General features: G+C 40.1%; 1 protein-coding gene across 2 annotated transcripts in view; it reads right to left on the bottom strand.

Annotated features, from left to right (window-relative positions):
* COL24A1 (collagen type XXIV alpha 1 chain) overlaps positions 1–15,801 on the bottom strand; it is a 293,517-nt gene extending 277,716 nt beyond the window's left edge. For both annotated transcript variants that reach the window (XM_036446684.2, XM_045584381.1), the window contains exons 1-2: positions 15,629–15,801; positions 4,736–4,797 (exon numbers count right to left, since the gene is read on the bottom strand). In XM_036446684.2, coding sequence (XP_036302577.1) covers positions 4,736–4,797; positions 15,629–15,684 — 118 coding nt within the window. In that variant the 5' untranslated portion in view covers positions 15,685–15,801. The remainder of the gene's footprint in view (positions 1–4,735; positions 4,798–15,628) is intronic.
* Positions 15,802–16,363: the final 562 nt, after the last annotated feature.

Raw genomic sequence — 16,363 nt, 5'->3', positions numbered from 1 at the left:
ATTATTCTCTTGTCTTTTCTTAATCCTTCAGCGCCCCCTCTCAAACTGGCTAAGTTGGCTTGGCACAGAACCCCAAATATCACTCTTTATATCACTTAATTTCAATAACAGTGGCAACCATGATTATATTCTACAAGTAATATATTGAAGGACTCGGAAACTGTATAGCCCTAGACATTTGTGGTCCAACAACATGATGGTCAGATAAGACCTACATCATCACCCTCTTTGTAAAATACAGCAGTTAACAAACCTACACATGTAAACAGAATTTCCAAGTATATTTCTAGTACCTTACTTTTCAGTGATAACACAGGTATACAGAGATATAAAGAACATTTCCAAAATAAAAGTTAAAATGTGTAAAAAACGAAGACAGGGAAGGCAAGAGAGGTTGGGGGCGGAGGGAGGGAGAGGCGCTGTAAGAGATCAACCAAAGGACTTGTATGCATGCATATAAACATAACCAATGGATACAAGACACGTGGGTAGAGGGGGGCAGGTGAAAGCATATGCACGAGGGGAGATCAAGGGGAGGGGGGGAAGGAGACATAGGTACTATTTGTAATCCTTCAAAGAATAAAAAATAAAAGAAAATAAAAACAAAGAGTACAGGAAGAAGAACAATTCAAAAAAATTTATTCTCATCTGCAGGGTAGATACTGCATTAACAAAAAAAGAACAAGATCCTATTTTTTTTTAAGGGGGGTAACAACTGAAGTGAGAACACTCTTAAAAATTGAAACACAGCAGAAATAAAAAAAAATTAATGTTTGCAATAGTGATTCATGGAAATAATATATAATAGAATAAAAAACAAAGATGGGAAGATAAAAGCTAAAAATAAGGAGCTCAATCCACAAGATCCAATATCTGACCAATTGCAGAAAGCACAATTAAATGTCAGAGAGAAAGAACTGACACGAGAAAATTATAAGAAAATTAAAGCTGTTTCCACATTGAAAGGACCTACTGTGTGCCCAGCACAATAAATTGAAAAGGACCAGTACCAAGGTACATTATTGTAATTTCAAAATATCAAGGACAAATAGATCATGGTAAGGGTTTAAAGAGGAAAATAGAATGCTCATATACAAAGAATCAAGAATTCATATAACATTAGATTTCGATAGATGAAAAGCCAAAAGACAACAGATGAAAGTTTTTAAAATTCTGAGAGAAGAAAACTATTTACAGCCTAAAATTATATACTCTACCAAACTACCCTGAAGCACATGGATGAAATAAACACATTCTCAGAAATACAATGGTACAAAATGCACCACCTCAGTACACATTTTCAGGATGCTATTGGGTGTTACACTCCACTCAAATAAGAAAACGGATGATGAAAAAAAAATCTGGTGGTGGGTGGGTGGATGGGAAGAAGCCAACAAAAGAACTTGTATACATATATGACTAAACCATGGACACAGACAATAGTGTGCTAAGGCCTGGGGGGATAGAAAAGAAGGGGTCAATGGGGAAAAACAGGGGAACATATGTAATATTATACTTTCAACAATAAAGTTTATTTTTTTAAAAAATCTGAGTTTCAAGACACTGACTAGAACACAGATGAAAGAAATCAACTCTACAGGAAATGTAGAGACTATCAATCCATAGTAGAACCGGAGAATTTTAGCTTCCAGATGAACTATCTCAAAGTAAACAAAATAAAAATAAAAGTGATTAGAGTATTTGGTGTATGTTTGGAAAGTATTTTTCAAAGAAATTTTAGAATTCTTTTGAAGTAGCTGAGAAGTATTAATATTAGTGATAGTGACCCAGAACACAAAACAAACAAAAAATACTGTGCAGGAAAGAAATTATGAATGTGCATGGATCAGTGGTAAAAAAAAAAAAAAAATACATGGTCAGAGTAAAGTAAAATATAACTATTAATTTGACAAAAAACTTTGATAAAGCTATATTGAAACAGAAAGGATGTGGGAATAAGGAAGCATATAATAGTATAAAAATGTTAAAACTTCACTATCATAAATAGGAAGTCAAAATAACATATAAACATATTACCAAGAAATATGGTGGTTAAAGCTAAGAGGTGCTAAAAGAGAGTTTGGGTAAAGGATTGAAGGAGTGGGTAAGATCAAGGGATACTATTTGTTGCTTTATGTTTTGTAATAAAACTTGACTTTTAAAAATATACTTGTAGCCCTAACCAGTTTGGCTCAGCGGATAGAGAGTCAGCCCACAGACGGAAGCATCCCGAGTCCAATTCTGGTCAAGGGCATGTACCTCTGTTGCAGACTCCATCCCTGGAATGCAGTCAATCATTGTGTCTCTTTCACATTGATGTTTCACTCTCTATCTACTTCCACTCTCTCTAAACTTTATTGGAAAAATATCCTTGGGTAAGGATTAACAAAAAAATAAAAACATACTTGTATTACTTGAACACTTTTTTTAAGTTTCAAAAATTCTCATAAGTATAAATATATTTATTTCTGAGAAGTCTAATTTGGGATTGTCATTAGCTCAAATAGACCTATTCAGCAGTATTAAATTAAGGTTACAAATAATATTTGTGATATTTATAAAACCACAACTTCTCTGCAAATGTTTTTCTAATCTCCTGATTAAATGTTATATTTTTGTGTGATGTCAACCTTACAAAAAAAAATCTATTTTAAGAAAAAAAGTACTTCTACATTTCTGATAGCATGCTATTATTTTCATTTCTTTTTTATGCTCATAAGTATCCAATTTTCTAAAGTCAAAGAAGTTTTTAAAGATGTTCTTCTTGTTAAGAACTCACAATAAAAGTTTATGGTTATTTTAAAAAAATTAATAATTATGATGTTCACCCTGAAATGAAAGAGTACATTTTGTATTCAACAAATAAAACCCTAAGGTTGAAAGATATCTTTCATTTACTTTATTCACAAATATTCACCTTTACTAGTATTTATATCTTTCTTTGCCTGGATTTTTAATATTTTAATTATGATACATTTTGTAAATTATTAAACTCTTAACATCAGATGGTGGCAATTGTGATGCAAGGGGCTGTATAGTGAAATTTTGTTGTTGTTATTGACAGAGATGGACATAGATTCCACTCTTAACTGTCTGAGTCTGGACAAGACCCTTCTTTCAGCCTCAGTTTCTTTATCTATAATACTTAACCTGTTTCCTTTTTAAAGAATTTGTAGATATTATAGTCAAAATACCTGATCTCAAATCTTAAATCTTCCATTATTAGCCTGTAACCCTTAGAATAGTTACTTTTATTCTCCCTAATCTTGGTTTCAGAAGTTCTATCATGGGCATAACTATTAAAAAAAAAAAAACTTGTAATGAGGTAGTGGTGATGGAAATATATATTCTGTTACCACAGTGGCTGGTACATAATAAATTTCAGAAACTATAATAGTAATAATAAGAAATTAAGAGATATAGTTTCTCTCCTCTTCATGACTACTTGAAGCAAACTAAAGTATCAGAAATGACTTAGTCAAGAATAATATTGTATGAAATTACATGTGATATGTCAGCTCATACTTTTTCCCCATGAAAGAGAATTACAAAATGCCTTTCAAGATACTTTAATTCAAGAATGTACTATTTGACAGAGTATTTATCTATTTTTCAGTTTGGTCAATCAGATAGAGCACCACTCCTTCCTTTGTGCCTTCTCTCTACCTACATGTATTTCATTTATTTGTCTTTGTTTACTTGTCATTTTCTTACAGTTATTTGGTTGATTGACTAAATTCACAAGTGGTTCATTGAAATGAAGAGTTAGTTCTGTCATAATGAATAAATTGGCCACTCTGGTGATAAAAGGCTGAAGAGAAAAAAGTGGAGGGAGGGCATAGTGATATTATCTGTAGATCCAACACAATTTCAGGGTTTTTCTCTCTGGCCTTAGCTCTTTAAAAAAAGAATGTTTTTATTGATTTGTTAGAGAAAGAGGAAGAGAGATAGAGAACTAGAAATAGCGATGAGAGAGGAACATGGATTGATTGTCTCCTGTATGCTCCCTACTGGGGATGTGCCCTGATGGGAATTGAACTGGTGACCTCTTGAGTCATGAGTCAGCACTCAACCACTGAGCAACACTGACTGGGCTAGAGATGTTATCTTATTCATATTTCAATTATTAGCAGTTAGGATTTTATGTGGCAAATGGAAGATACTTTTAAAATGTTGTTTAATAAATGAATAAATGAAGGTACAGATTCCTGAAACTCTTATCACCATATTTCCAGAGCAACTAGCTTGCAAACAAAAACAAAACAAAACATAGAACTATTTTCCAAACCTCTTCATTTGAATTAAATGAAATCCCAAGCCCACTGGTATGCAAATTTTATTTTGTTTCTTAATGATGTAAATCTAGAGGGAACATTTAGTATGTGGTTGTGTTATTTCAAGAAGTGCAAAGGTAACTCAGGCACAGTTTGCCACCCCCAAGAACTCCCACTTACCATGAAGTCACAAGCAAAGCCTTTTTACTGTACAAAACTTCCCTTTTATAAAGAGTTTGCTTAAAAATGTAAGCAATTTTACAGATGGAAGATCTGAGAAATTTCTTAAAGGTCATATTTCCCCCCAACATTGGTTTCTTCATCCTTACAATCTCACTGTGCTGGGTAGAAATTTTTATTATTTACTGTTGAATTTAAGGCGATGGTGACTTTAAATTTATGTGCTTTTGCTCAGAGCAGAATTTTTTATAGGCAAATATGCATCAAAGTGACCTTCTTACCTTGTTTTTGTGCATGAACTGCAGCCCCTGCCACACATAGCACGATAAAAGGAAGCAGTTTCCTAAGAAAAGAAAAGTAATTGGGAAAACTTATTTGACTTTCTACAACCTATAAATCATATAAAATACAAAATGAGCTATAGTACAAGATTAATCGTTAAGCTTATTATTTAATTACACAGTATTTTAATATTCATATTAATTAGGGACAAGGGTTCTGGATTTAAGTGCCAACATTATTTACTTTTTTTGTTGTTGTTAATCTTCACCCGAGGTAGTTTTCCATTGAATTTTTAGGGTGAGTGGAAAAGAGAGAGGAGACAAGAGAAACATTGATGAGAGAGAAACACATCGATTGGTTGCATCCTGCACACGCTCTTATCAGCACCCAGGCTGGGGAGGAGCCTGCAACCAAGGTATGTGCCCTTGACCGAATCGAACCCCGGACCCTTTGGTTTGCAGTCCGATGCTCTATCCATTAAGCCAAACTGGCTAGGGCACATTATTCACTTTTTATTGCTCTGTGCCTCAGTTTCTTAATCTATTAAATCTATCTCATAAGGTGTTTTGAAGATTAACTGGAAAACTTCATGTGTAGCACAGAAAATAGTACTTGGCACATGGGATACACTCAATAAATGTATAGGTGACATTATTATTATCATCATATCCTATCTAATAAAAGAACAATATGCAAATTGACCATACCTCCACTACACCCACAAGCCAATAAGGAGCAAGTATGCAAATTAACCCAAGTAAGATGGCTGCAGCCACTGAGCAAGCAGGAGGCTTAGGTTTCCTCTGCAATGTAGGAAGCCAAGCTTTCCACATGCCCTGGCCTTCCCTGCCTCCTCTCAAGGCTACAAAGTTTCAATTATAGAAGATAAATAAATTCCAGATACCAGGGCCTCTGCTTGTGTCACCAGGGGATGTGGCCAGCCTGCAAACCACCACAGGGTCCTTGCCCAGGCTGCCCCACACCTCAAGGGAACCCCCATCCTGATTCAGGACACCCGTCAGGGAAAACCAGCCGGCCCCCACCCATGCACCAGGCCTCTATCCTATCTATTGTAATAAAAGAGTAATATGCAAATTGACCATCACTCTAACACACAAGATGGCTGCCCCCATGTGGACACAAGATGGCCTGCAGGGGATGGCAGTTGGGGGTGACCAAGCCTGCAGGGAAGGGCAGTTGGGGGGGGGGGGACGCTGGCCTGCAGGGGAGGGCAGTTGAAGGGGACCAAGTTTGCAGAGAAGGGCAGTTAGGGGTGACCAGGCCTGCAGGGGAGGGCAGATAGGGGCAATCAGACTGGCACGAGAGCATTTAGACATCAATAAGTCTGGGAAAGAAGTGGCTAGGGGGTATCAGGCTGACAGGCAGAAGTGCTTAGGGGCAATCAGGAAGGCAGGCAGGCGAGCAGTTGGGAACCAACAGTCCTGGATTGTAGAGAGTGCAGGCTGGGCTGAGGGACACACCCCTGGTGCTCAAATTTCATGCACCAGGCGTCTAGTTATTTTATATTAAGTTAAATTACCATACATGCAATTTATACAAAGTAATAGAAATTTACACAAAATAAGCACAACTTATAGTCACTTAACCATAGATTGATGCAACTAGTTATTCTTCAAATGAAATTTATAATAAAAGCCATTTGAATATCATATTAAATCACTTGTACTAGGTGCATGATTCTTTGCCTCTGAAAATATCAATGGCCTATAGATAACAACATGAACATTTTGATTAGTAGTATTTGTGAGCACAATACCCAATCACTGCAAATCAAAATCTTCATTTATATAGATTAGCTAAGTAAAACTATTTTGTGATTTTTTTTCAGTATAACCACATTTTGTTGAATAGTCCTCAGAATTGGCTATATCTACTCCCCAAGTGAAAAATCACAGAGATGATTTTAAAAATTAATGAGCATGCGGAGAACAATATTTTATTACTTCAATTTTGCCAATATAGATCCTGATTCTGCTTTGTATTCTAACCCAGGAATTCCTCAAATTACATTTCTGTAAAATACTATTCTGCAAGGAGTGATTACAGAGCCTTCTGAAAGTTAATTTTTATTAAGTTTCTGGTATATTAGTAGTAATTGGTACATTGTCTATTACCAACAATAATTGTTTACCTTTACCAACTAGTAAAAAGAGCCTCTAAATCTAAGAAAGTTGATCTTTTACAAAGTGAGACCATAATATAAAATTATACTATACTCCTTGATATAAAGGAAATAACATTTGTATTAAAATGGCACTAATCATTTTTTAGTAAATGAAAAATGCACATTCTATGGTTATACTCAGTTCAGAGCACCATTTTTAAATGATAGGGTTATAAATTTCAACTCATATGGGCAAATAAGTGAACCATATACAATATTTTAATGAAGCCTATAAAATATTCCCAGACAGGGTGCCATCCGTTTAGAACAATGCTTTTCAAATGCCTGTTTTCCAAAGAACCACTTGAGATTCTTATGACAAATGCAGATTCTGGGCCTTTCCACAGAGATGATTCATAAATTTGAGGAAGATCTTCAGAATGTGATCTTCAACTAAGTAATTCTAATATAGATTATGTGTGTACCAAACTCTAAGAAAAGCATCTTAGGCCATTTACTATTTATAGTTACATTGTACTAAATATACTTAAATGTAATTTTTCTTAAATCATGTTACAAATCATGACACAAGTAAGATTTTTAATTTAAAAAAATCCTTTCTACTGCTCTGTATTGGTGGTTTTCAAACTTCAGAGTGCATGGGAATTACCTGGTAGGCTAAAGATTGCTGGGCCCCACCCTGAGATCTTCTGACTCACTAGGTCTGGGGTGCAGCTCAACACTTTGCATTAATAATGAGTTCCCAGGCAGTGCTGATGCCCTGAACTGGGATCACACTCTGAGGACCGCTCTTCTGTCTTCGATGGCACTGGAGGGGTGATGCAAGGCCCACACGTTTTGGATCTTTTTCACCTTGGCTGCACAGTAGACCCACCTGGACAGTTTTAAAAACTCCTAATACTTGGTTCCTGACAGTCCTACCTCCACTCCAAGTGATTCTGATTTTGATTTGTCTATAGTACAGGGTCTTTTAAACACTTCCCGGCTGATTCTAATGTACAAATAAAATTGAGTACCACTGCCGGAGATTAAAATGATTTCTCTGGGTTCTCTAGGATGGATTCCAATAGATCTAGAATTTGTATGAAAGAAAGCTTTTTTCCTTTCAAGTTTATATTTTCAACAAATAACTGGCAAGATATATATCAGTGACATTATGAGTGGCTCAGGATTACAGTCACTAAAGGAGAGCACATCAGAATTATGCTGTTTTAGTAGAAAACGGAATGCGAAAAGAAGTTCGTCTCACCTGCCCAAGGAAATCTAGCTCACTTAGACCTTCCTAACAACCCAACAGGCATTTTTTCCAGTTAGAATAAATATAACTAATGAAGAGTACAACAACAAGCATTATTCACTTTGCAATTTAGCCACCCCATGGAATTACCAAATGACCTTAGTGGAGAAAACTAGAAAATACAGTTCTTTCTACACACGTTAAGAAGTTCATTCCTGAAGTGAGACAGGAAAATATGAACATATCCACATCATCCCTTAACCAAGTGATTTTAGGGAATTATGACAAATCAGTCATAATTCGTCATAATTATGACTGATTTATGACGAATACCCTATGTAAGTGTACCTCTGAACTGAAACTGGTGAGTAATGGAGAGTTTGGGGATCAATGACTGATTTTATTTATCTTTTTCGGACTATGCCCAAAACTAACAGCCAAATAAGAAAGAACAGAAAAAGTTAAATTACTCACCAGGTGTTCAATGCCCTTATTCAGCTCCAACTTTCTTGTTTTAGCAATATAGACCCCACTCCACCTGATACCCCCAAAGTTCCAGCCATCCCACATTATTCTCTATTCCATGGACAGACTGTGTAAGTGCCTGAAATGCCCTCTCAGTTTCCACCTGTCAGGATGTTAGGTTTCATCAAAGCCTAATTTAAACAGCACCTGTTCCAAGAAATTTCCCATCATTCCTAAAGAGGACTGGCTCTTTCCTCTGTCTCTGTACTCTTGATGCTTTAATTGTAATTTTATTATAGCCTATATGCATTGTACCTTTTATAATTTGTAAGCAAATATCTGAGCAAGTAACAGTTGGTCTTCACCTTTTATCCATTTCTTACATGACAATGACACTTGGTATATATTTTTATTTTTATTTTTAATTTATTTTTTATTTTTTATTTTTAATATTTTATTGATTTTGTACAGAGAGGAAGAGAGAGGGATAGAGAGTTAGAAACATCGATGAGAGAGAAACATCGACCAGCTGCCTCCTGCACACCCCCCACTGGGGATATGCCCGCAACCAAGGTACATGCCCTTGACCGGAATCGAACCCGGGAACCCTCAGTCCCCAAGCCGACGCTCTATCCATTGAGCCAAACCGGTTTTGGCTTAGTATATATTTTTAAACAGGAAATGAGTACCATTTTCATCTTCAATGAGTTGTTCATTTTTTCCCTATAGACCTAATCTTTTTTTAACTCTTGGGAAAATAAAGAAGAAAAGATAATTTTTTAAAAAATCTGCTATGATAGTGTTATCTAGTGTTAACTAGTGTTAGTGAAAGCCTTCTTTTTCTTTTCTTTTTTTCCATGTTAACTGTTTTTCTCATCTCTGAGTGGGAACACATAGACTATATCAAGCTTAACTGACAATCAGTGATAAAGAGCCACACTCCATCACTGCATAAAATGGATATCTAATGATTCAAGCTTTCTGGGAAATATCGAGTTGGGCTGGGCTTGTTTATTTGTTTGATTTTGCACACCTGATCCCCATGATATTACATTTACTTACAAACTAAAAATATTTCCACATTAAGGGTAGTGATAGACTTGTCAAGGGCAGCATAGTTGCTCTATGCTACTTTCCTTATACTGTACATATAGTGCTAAGCCATGCTGCAGTATTTCAATAAATTACTAGAAAAGTTATAACTTTATTAAGCTGTTGGGGGGAAAAATGGTTAGTTTGACCAGTGTGGTTGAATGTTAATCCATGAACAGGTTTGATTCCTGGGTAGGAGGTGTGCAAGATCCCCAGTAGGAGGTGTGCAAGAGACAGCTGACCAATGATGTTTCTCTCTAATCAATGTTTCTATCTCTCTAACCTTCTCCCTTCCTCTCTCTCTAAAAATATAGTTTTTAAAAACATGGCTAAGAAAATAACACTAGACTAGGAGTGAAAAGACTAATTCTGGTTTTATTTGTAACTCGCTGTGTGACCCGAGGCAGGTCATTTCAATATTCTGTTATTCAATGTCATAATATAAATTTTATATTGTACACCCTAAATATAAAACCCTAAAATTCATGTGTATTATTATACTGGCATTAGAGGACAAAGATAAAATTATAGAGCATGATGTTATATAAATTATGCATAAAACCATGTTATTTAACCACAAATATAGAAAGGTCTTACTACAGTTCTGGTCAGGCTCTTTTACCTAAATGAAAATAGTGCACTAAGTTTTCTAATTTGTCCATATGTTTAGATCACTCTAACAAAAAGCCTAATTAGTGTATTAATTTTTTTTTCACATAGTCAAAGCACATCTGTTTTGCTCACTTTTTGTATTTCTGGAGCATGTGTCACAATATAAAGTAACAGAGTACATATACTCATGACATTTAACAAAATCAAACTAGGTCTAAAAGAATAATATGGTAACAAACATTCAATAAAGGTTCAGAAAACATAACCCAGGTTGTTACTATTTGAGGATATCTAACAAATATTAGATACTCTGTACGTCTTGTCTGTTAGCCACATTTTCCGTATGAGATAAGCCACAGTCAAAACATAACCAGACGTTTGAGGGGTGAGGCCTAAAAGGGGATCAGGCCAGAAATAAATATCCAAAGACCATAATCAGAGTATTTAAGGAACTAATAGCCATCCGAGGCATCTTCCCTAAACAATTCTTGGAGCTGTTAAACTTTCTCTTTATCGGAAGGGTCTAAGTTTCTTTGGGAACACCAGGCATCTTTTTGATTAGGGTACCCATAAGACCCTCAGGTATTTTGATATAGATCTTCAGACTACCAATGCTCATTCCTAAATAGATTGGATTTATACTGGTCAGAATGACTTTTGAAACACTATGAATAGGAAACTTTTATTTTATGAGTTGGTGATTTTCATTTAAACCAACTGGAAAGGGTGAACTAATCTGAAAAACACACACATGTGATGTACATCAATAATTTCAACAATTTCCACCACACTAGGCTTACAAGCCAAAAACGTCTCTAATTCATGACAGCTTTACAGATTTTGTTCTTTACTAGCTGCTAAGATCCAGAAATAGTAAATTTCTGTCCTCTGTTCCCCAAATAACTGAAAAACAGTTCTCATCCCAGCAGTTGGGGATGCAGTTGAATGATTCAAGAAATAAAGTGTCCGTAACTTATATACAATAAATTTCTTGGAATATCAATTCAACTGAATAGGAATTTGTATAATTAATCCAGTGTGTAGCGTACTAGAAGTTTTGGTTAAATTCCAAGCATGCAAGCAATTCATGGAAACAGAGAGATAAATGCTTAAGAACTTCAAGTGATAAGAAAGTCCAATAAGTAGCAAGAAAAAAAGAAAAAAAAAGAAACTACATTGAAATTAGTTTGTCCTCATAATACCACAGAGATTGTTAAACTGATTGCTGCCTAACCTAGCAAAATTCTGGGCATATACTACTATTAAATATTTTTAAGTGAATGACTACACCAGTCAATAAATCTACTGGTATCAGGTGGACTGAATTTCAACAAGTATATAACTTCCCTGGTGTCTTCCACCTGCACCCTGATCCCAACATCAAGAAGTCAGGTCATCCTGACTTCCATTTACTTATCTAAGAAAGTAACCTGGTTTAAAGGCCTTTTACATTTCCTCTTTGTTTCTCTCCAGATCCAGGTCCCTTCAATGTGTGCTCTAAGCAACTCCATTTCTTTCAGGCCCTCAAAAGCACTGTGCTATCTCACCTTTGAGCCACTTACTGTTCTCTGTCTGGAAAGTTCTATGCCTTTTCCACTTAGGTCTCAGTGTAGATTTCATTTCCTTTGGTCAGCCTTTCCTTCCAGTATTATCCCTCCTTATTCTTCCCACCTACTCAGGACAGCTAGGTGTCCTCTTGTATATAACCTTATTTTATTTTCTTAAACTTGGTTGTTTCATTTTCTGTTTCCTATACTAAAATGGGCTTGTTGGGAGGGTAGCAATTGTGTTTCTATCCCTTCTGCCTAGAACCATGCTGGGCACATAACTGGAGCTCAGAAAACATTTGCTGAATAAATGAGTGAATGAATAACGGAATAATATTAGCTTTTTATGAGAATGAAAATGAAATGGTCTTCTCATTCAGAATTACAAATTGTAAAATAAGTTATAGTTTAAAAGCTCGGCAAGAAAACTAGCACAGCTATTCTAATTCTCATTAATAAAATTTATATTTTCCCTATAATTTCACAGGCTGCCAAGTAGGATGTCTAAACAACTTTCAAAATCATTGTCCATAAATTACAATTCATCTTCCTGAGGAATTGTAATTTGAAACATTTACTTGAATACAAACATAACCAAGCAAATTTTAAAAAACAGAATTTCATACCAGCTAGGAAATAGATTTTATATCCAACCCTCCTTTTGGTTATAGAAACCCTTTAGTATCATGATACTTGCCTGGGAGACCTTCCAATCATATGTTAAATGCATGTATCTAACACTGACTTTTGGTTTTAGTTTCCTTTTTATTAATTCCACAGTTCACATTAAGTAACCCATCTGAAAGCAACACCATGACATAAATGTCCTTAGGGATCCAGTTTTAAACTGTCAGTGTTTGTGGATGACTAATCAGAACAGTGATTTTAAAATAACGCCCCTCACAATTGACAATAGCTAAGATCTGGAAACAGCCCAAATGCCCATCAGTAAATGAGTGGATAAAAAAGCCGAGTTACTTTTATACCATGGAATACTATGCAGCAGTAAAAAAAAAAAAAAAAAAAAAAAAAGAAGAAGTCTCTTACCCTTTGAGACAGAGGGACCTGGAGAGTATCATGCTAAGTAAGGTAAGTCAGTCAAAGACAAGTATCACATGATCTCACTCATATGTGAAATCTAAGTAACAAAATAAACTGATGAACTGAACAGAGTGGATCCAGAGATAGGGAAGCATGGACCAGAGTGTGGAATCTCGGAGGGAAGGTGGAGGAGGGTAAGTGGGTGGAAGGTAATCAACCAAACACCTTGTGTGCATATACACAACCCATGGACACAGACAATAGAGTGTTGAAGACCTGGGGGGGTGGGGGGAGATGGGCTGGAGAGCGTTAATGGGGGGGGGGGGGGGAGTGAAGGAGCATACCCTGTTTCCCCAAAAATAAGACAATGTCTTATATTAATTTTTTCTCCCAAAGTTGTGCTAGGTCTTATTTTCAGGGGATGTCTTATCTTTCTATGCACTAGGTCTTATTTTCGGAGGATGTCTTATTTTCGGGGAAACACGGTATGTAATACTTTAAACAATAAAGATTTTAAATGAATAAATAACAAAATACTGCTCCTGCTCTTGGAAAATGTCACCACAAAAAGATGGTGAATATTTAAAATATCAGGGATTTTATTAGGGACTCTAAGGTTTAATTCAGTGACCTGACATTATTATTAGCTTAGTAGCTGCTTCTCCCAAGTCTCCATCATGTAGGGTTTATTGGTATGAGGTGTGTGTGTGCGCATGTGTTTTCAAACTGAAGAACTCTAAATTCTTTATGAAAATTGGATATTTTCAATCTCAATCAGTAATAGTTTTCGCCCACTTGCAGTGTGTGATTGGAGCTGTGAGGGGCTGCAATCTGATGTAACCTTGAATACCCTTAATTCGGTTCAGCCCACCCCCACCGGCAACTGGAATGGAACAAACTGGATGTCCAAGAGGCTGCAAGACCCCTGGCAGAGAGACCCTCTGGGAGGCAGGGGAGATCAGCACTCAGGATCTGCGGCCCACCCCAACGTCTCTCCACAAGGTTTCCCTTTCCCTTTCCACATAGTCTAATGTTTCCTCAGAAGTTCCTCGGTGTAATCCATTCTGCGTGGTTTCTCTGCCTCCCTCCCCCCAATCATCTGGACCCAATTTACAAACCCCAAACTGCCCAAGAATTTATGCAGGGCCTTTTCTGGGAGCGTCTGGAAGGGAAGTGTAAACCAGACAAGACAGAGAGGCCAAGGAGCAGAAGATCTGTTCTAATCCGCAAGGTTGGTCACTATTGAGGGGAATATTAGTCAGCCGCTAGGCCTTGCTCAATGGCATGGGAAAGCCCTCGGGAGAGGGGGAGCTGGCAGGGAGAGCAAGGGATGGACAGAGAAGCTTCTAGATGGAGGGCCTCACCCAGCCGCTCCTGGGTTCTGGACCTGCAGGAGTCTGAGCCTCATTCGGATTCCAAATCAGCCAGAAGATGCTACCTATCCCAAAGGGTCCGCTGAGTCCTCCCCACCCTGCACCCCGCCTAGGTTTCCCTGCGGATCCATGCAAAGGAGTTTTTATCTAGAAAAGTGACAGGAAACAAGCCTGGGCACCAGATGGGACCTGTGTGAATCTCTCTGGGAAAGCTACTGGAAGAGCGCAACTCTCCTTGGACTCGGGTCTCCGGGCGGCACCTCGCCGCACGCACGTGGGGAGGCGCATCCCCGTCTGCCTGGAAGCCTGGGTCAGAGGACAGAGCGCGCCGCCCACGCCGGGCCGGGCGCAAGCGGCTGGCGAGCACATGTTCATACAAACACATGTTCATACAAACACTGCCACAAGGCGGGCTCTCCCCGCACCCCGCCTCCGCCCGCCCCGGGAGCCCCTGTCCGTCCCGCCCCCTGCCCTCCTCCCACCTCCTCTCCTCTGGGGCAGCCTGGAGGCGGAGAAGACCGGCCACCTCGTCCCTTCCGCCCACGGGCTCAGAACAAACTTGCACAACCCACTGTCGCTGACCTCCTCCAGAGGGTCCAGGGCAGCCAGCCCGGGCCATGCACCCTCCTCCCCATCAACGCTCCTTTCCCCAGTGAGGAGGTGGGAGCAGATACGGCACCCAAAGAGGAAGCGGGGTGCAGACAGGAGGGTCCCCATGAACAACCCCGGTGAGGAGCAGTCCCCCCTCCCACCCCCGGCTCCCAGCCCCTTCCTCTGAAACAAGCCAGTTGATCCCAGCGCAGCCCCAGCCCCGGCCCCAGAGGTTCAGCGCGTGTGTTGGACCAGAGGCGGTTGCCTGAGTCCCGTGGGCTTAGCAGTGCCCTGGTGCCCGGCATTCTGCGAGCACCCCCTTCCTTCCCCATCCCGCAGCCCTGCCCCAAGCCCGTGCCCCCCTCTCCGGGCTGAGGGCACGGTGCCTAGGGCCCCGCGAACGCCCGGGCAATCCCGGGGCCAGAGCCCAGAGGAGCCCGGCGGGGAGGCAGGAGCTCCGCCGGGGCCCCGCGGGAGGGAAGGGAAGGAGGGCGTGCGAGGCGGCCCGGAGCGCGGGCGGGCGGGCGGGGGTCCGAGCCCAGCTCCGGGGCTGCGGGAGCCGCTGCCGCCCGCGTCAGGACCCGGGCCAACCAGCGTTCCCTCCGGAGCCACAGGATCTTTTCTAAGCATAAACTATCGGAGAGCCCCGCCAGCAGGAAACTTCCTCTCAAACGTGGTGTTTTACAAATTGGGGAGTCCAGAGGAAGAAGATGCCACGGCTGCTCGCGGCTCTCAACTGTTTCAAAAAGTGCCAAAAAAGCAAGAGTCCCCGCGGGTGGGCTACTCACGCGTTTGCCGTGTGGGAGACCTTTCCACGCCTTGTCCTGTGGGCTCCCAAATGCATTTGTATGCATCTGTCCGGGCAGCGAAGCGCTAACGGAAACAGAAGGCGGCTCCGCTCTGCTGAGGGCGCAGGTACTGTCCGTGGAAAAGGAGAACAGAATCACGTGAAAACGATGCTCCCAACCGCAACAGCAACAACAAAAAAAGGGGGGTGGGGAGATGGGGAGGGAGAGAAACAGCACCCAAAGGGCAGACAGACTTCCTAGCTCCCTGGCTGGGAAACCAGGGAGCCGGGGGAGCGCTCCCGGGGAGGGCGGGCGAGGAGGGGACCTCACGGGCGGGCGGGCGGCGGGGCGCCGGCAGCGGCGGCAGCAGCTCAGCTGCGAGCGCAGCCCCTCAAGTTCACTGGCGGTTCAAAGGCGACTCTGTGACTCCAGTGGAGTCTTCTGCTTTGGGCCTGGGAGGAGGAAGGGATGGGGGGCGGGGGGTGGAGGGGGAGGGAAGGAGATGAAGGGGGGCGGGGAAGTCCTTGGAAACAACCCGCGCCTGAACATTTGTCAGACAAGCGCACACACCCACTTCGGAAAGCCGAGCGGGTGCGAGGGAGCCGGTGGCCACTGCGGGCGCTCAGCTCTGACTGCGGCCGCCGGCGGCTTCCCCGGGAAGAAGAGGAGCCAAGCGAATCCGGCCGGTGTTAAATTTCATCGCTCCCCGAGTTGCAATGACATCACCAAACACAG

This window comes from Pipistrellus kuhlii, unplaced genomic scaffold (genome assembly GCF_014108245.1).
Source record: "Pipistrellus kuhlii isolate mPipKuh1 unplaced genomic scaffold, mPipKuh1.p scaffold_m20_p_2, whole genome shotgun sequence".
Lineage (NCBI taxonomy): Eukaryota > Metazoa > Chordata > Mammalia > Chiroptera > Vespertilionidae > Pipistrellus > Pipistrellus kuhlii.
The sequence above is the reverse complement of the archived record's forward strand: the minus strand, read 5'-3'. Positions and strand labels throughout refer to the sequence as shown.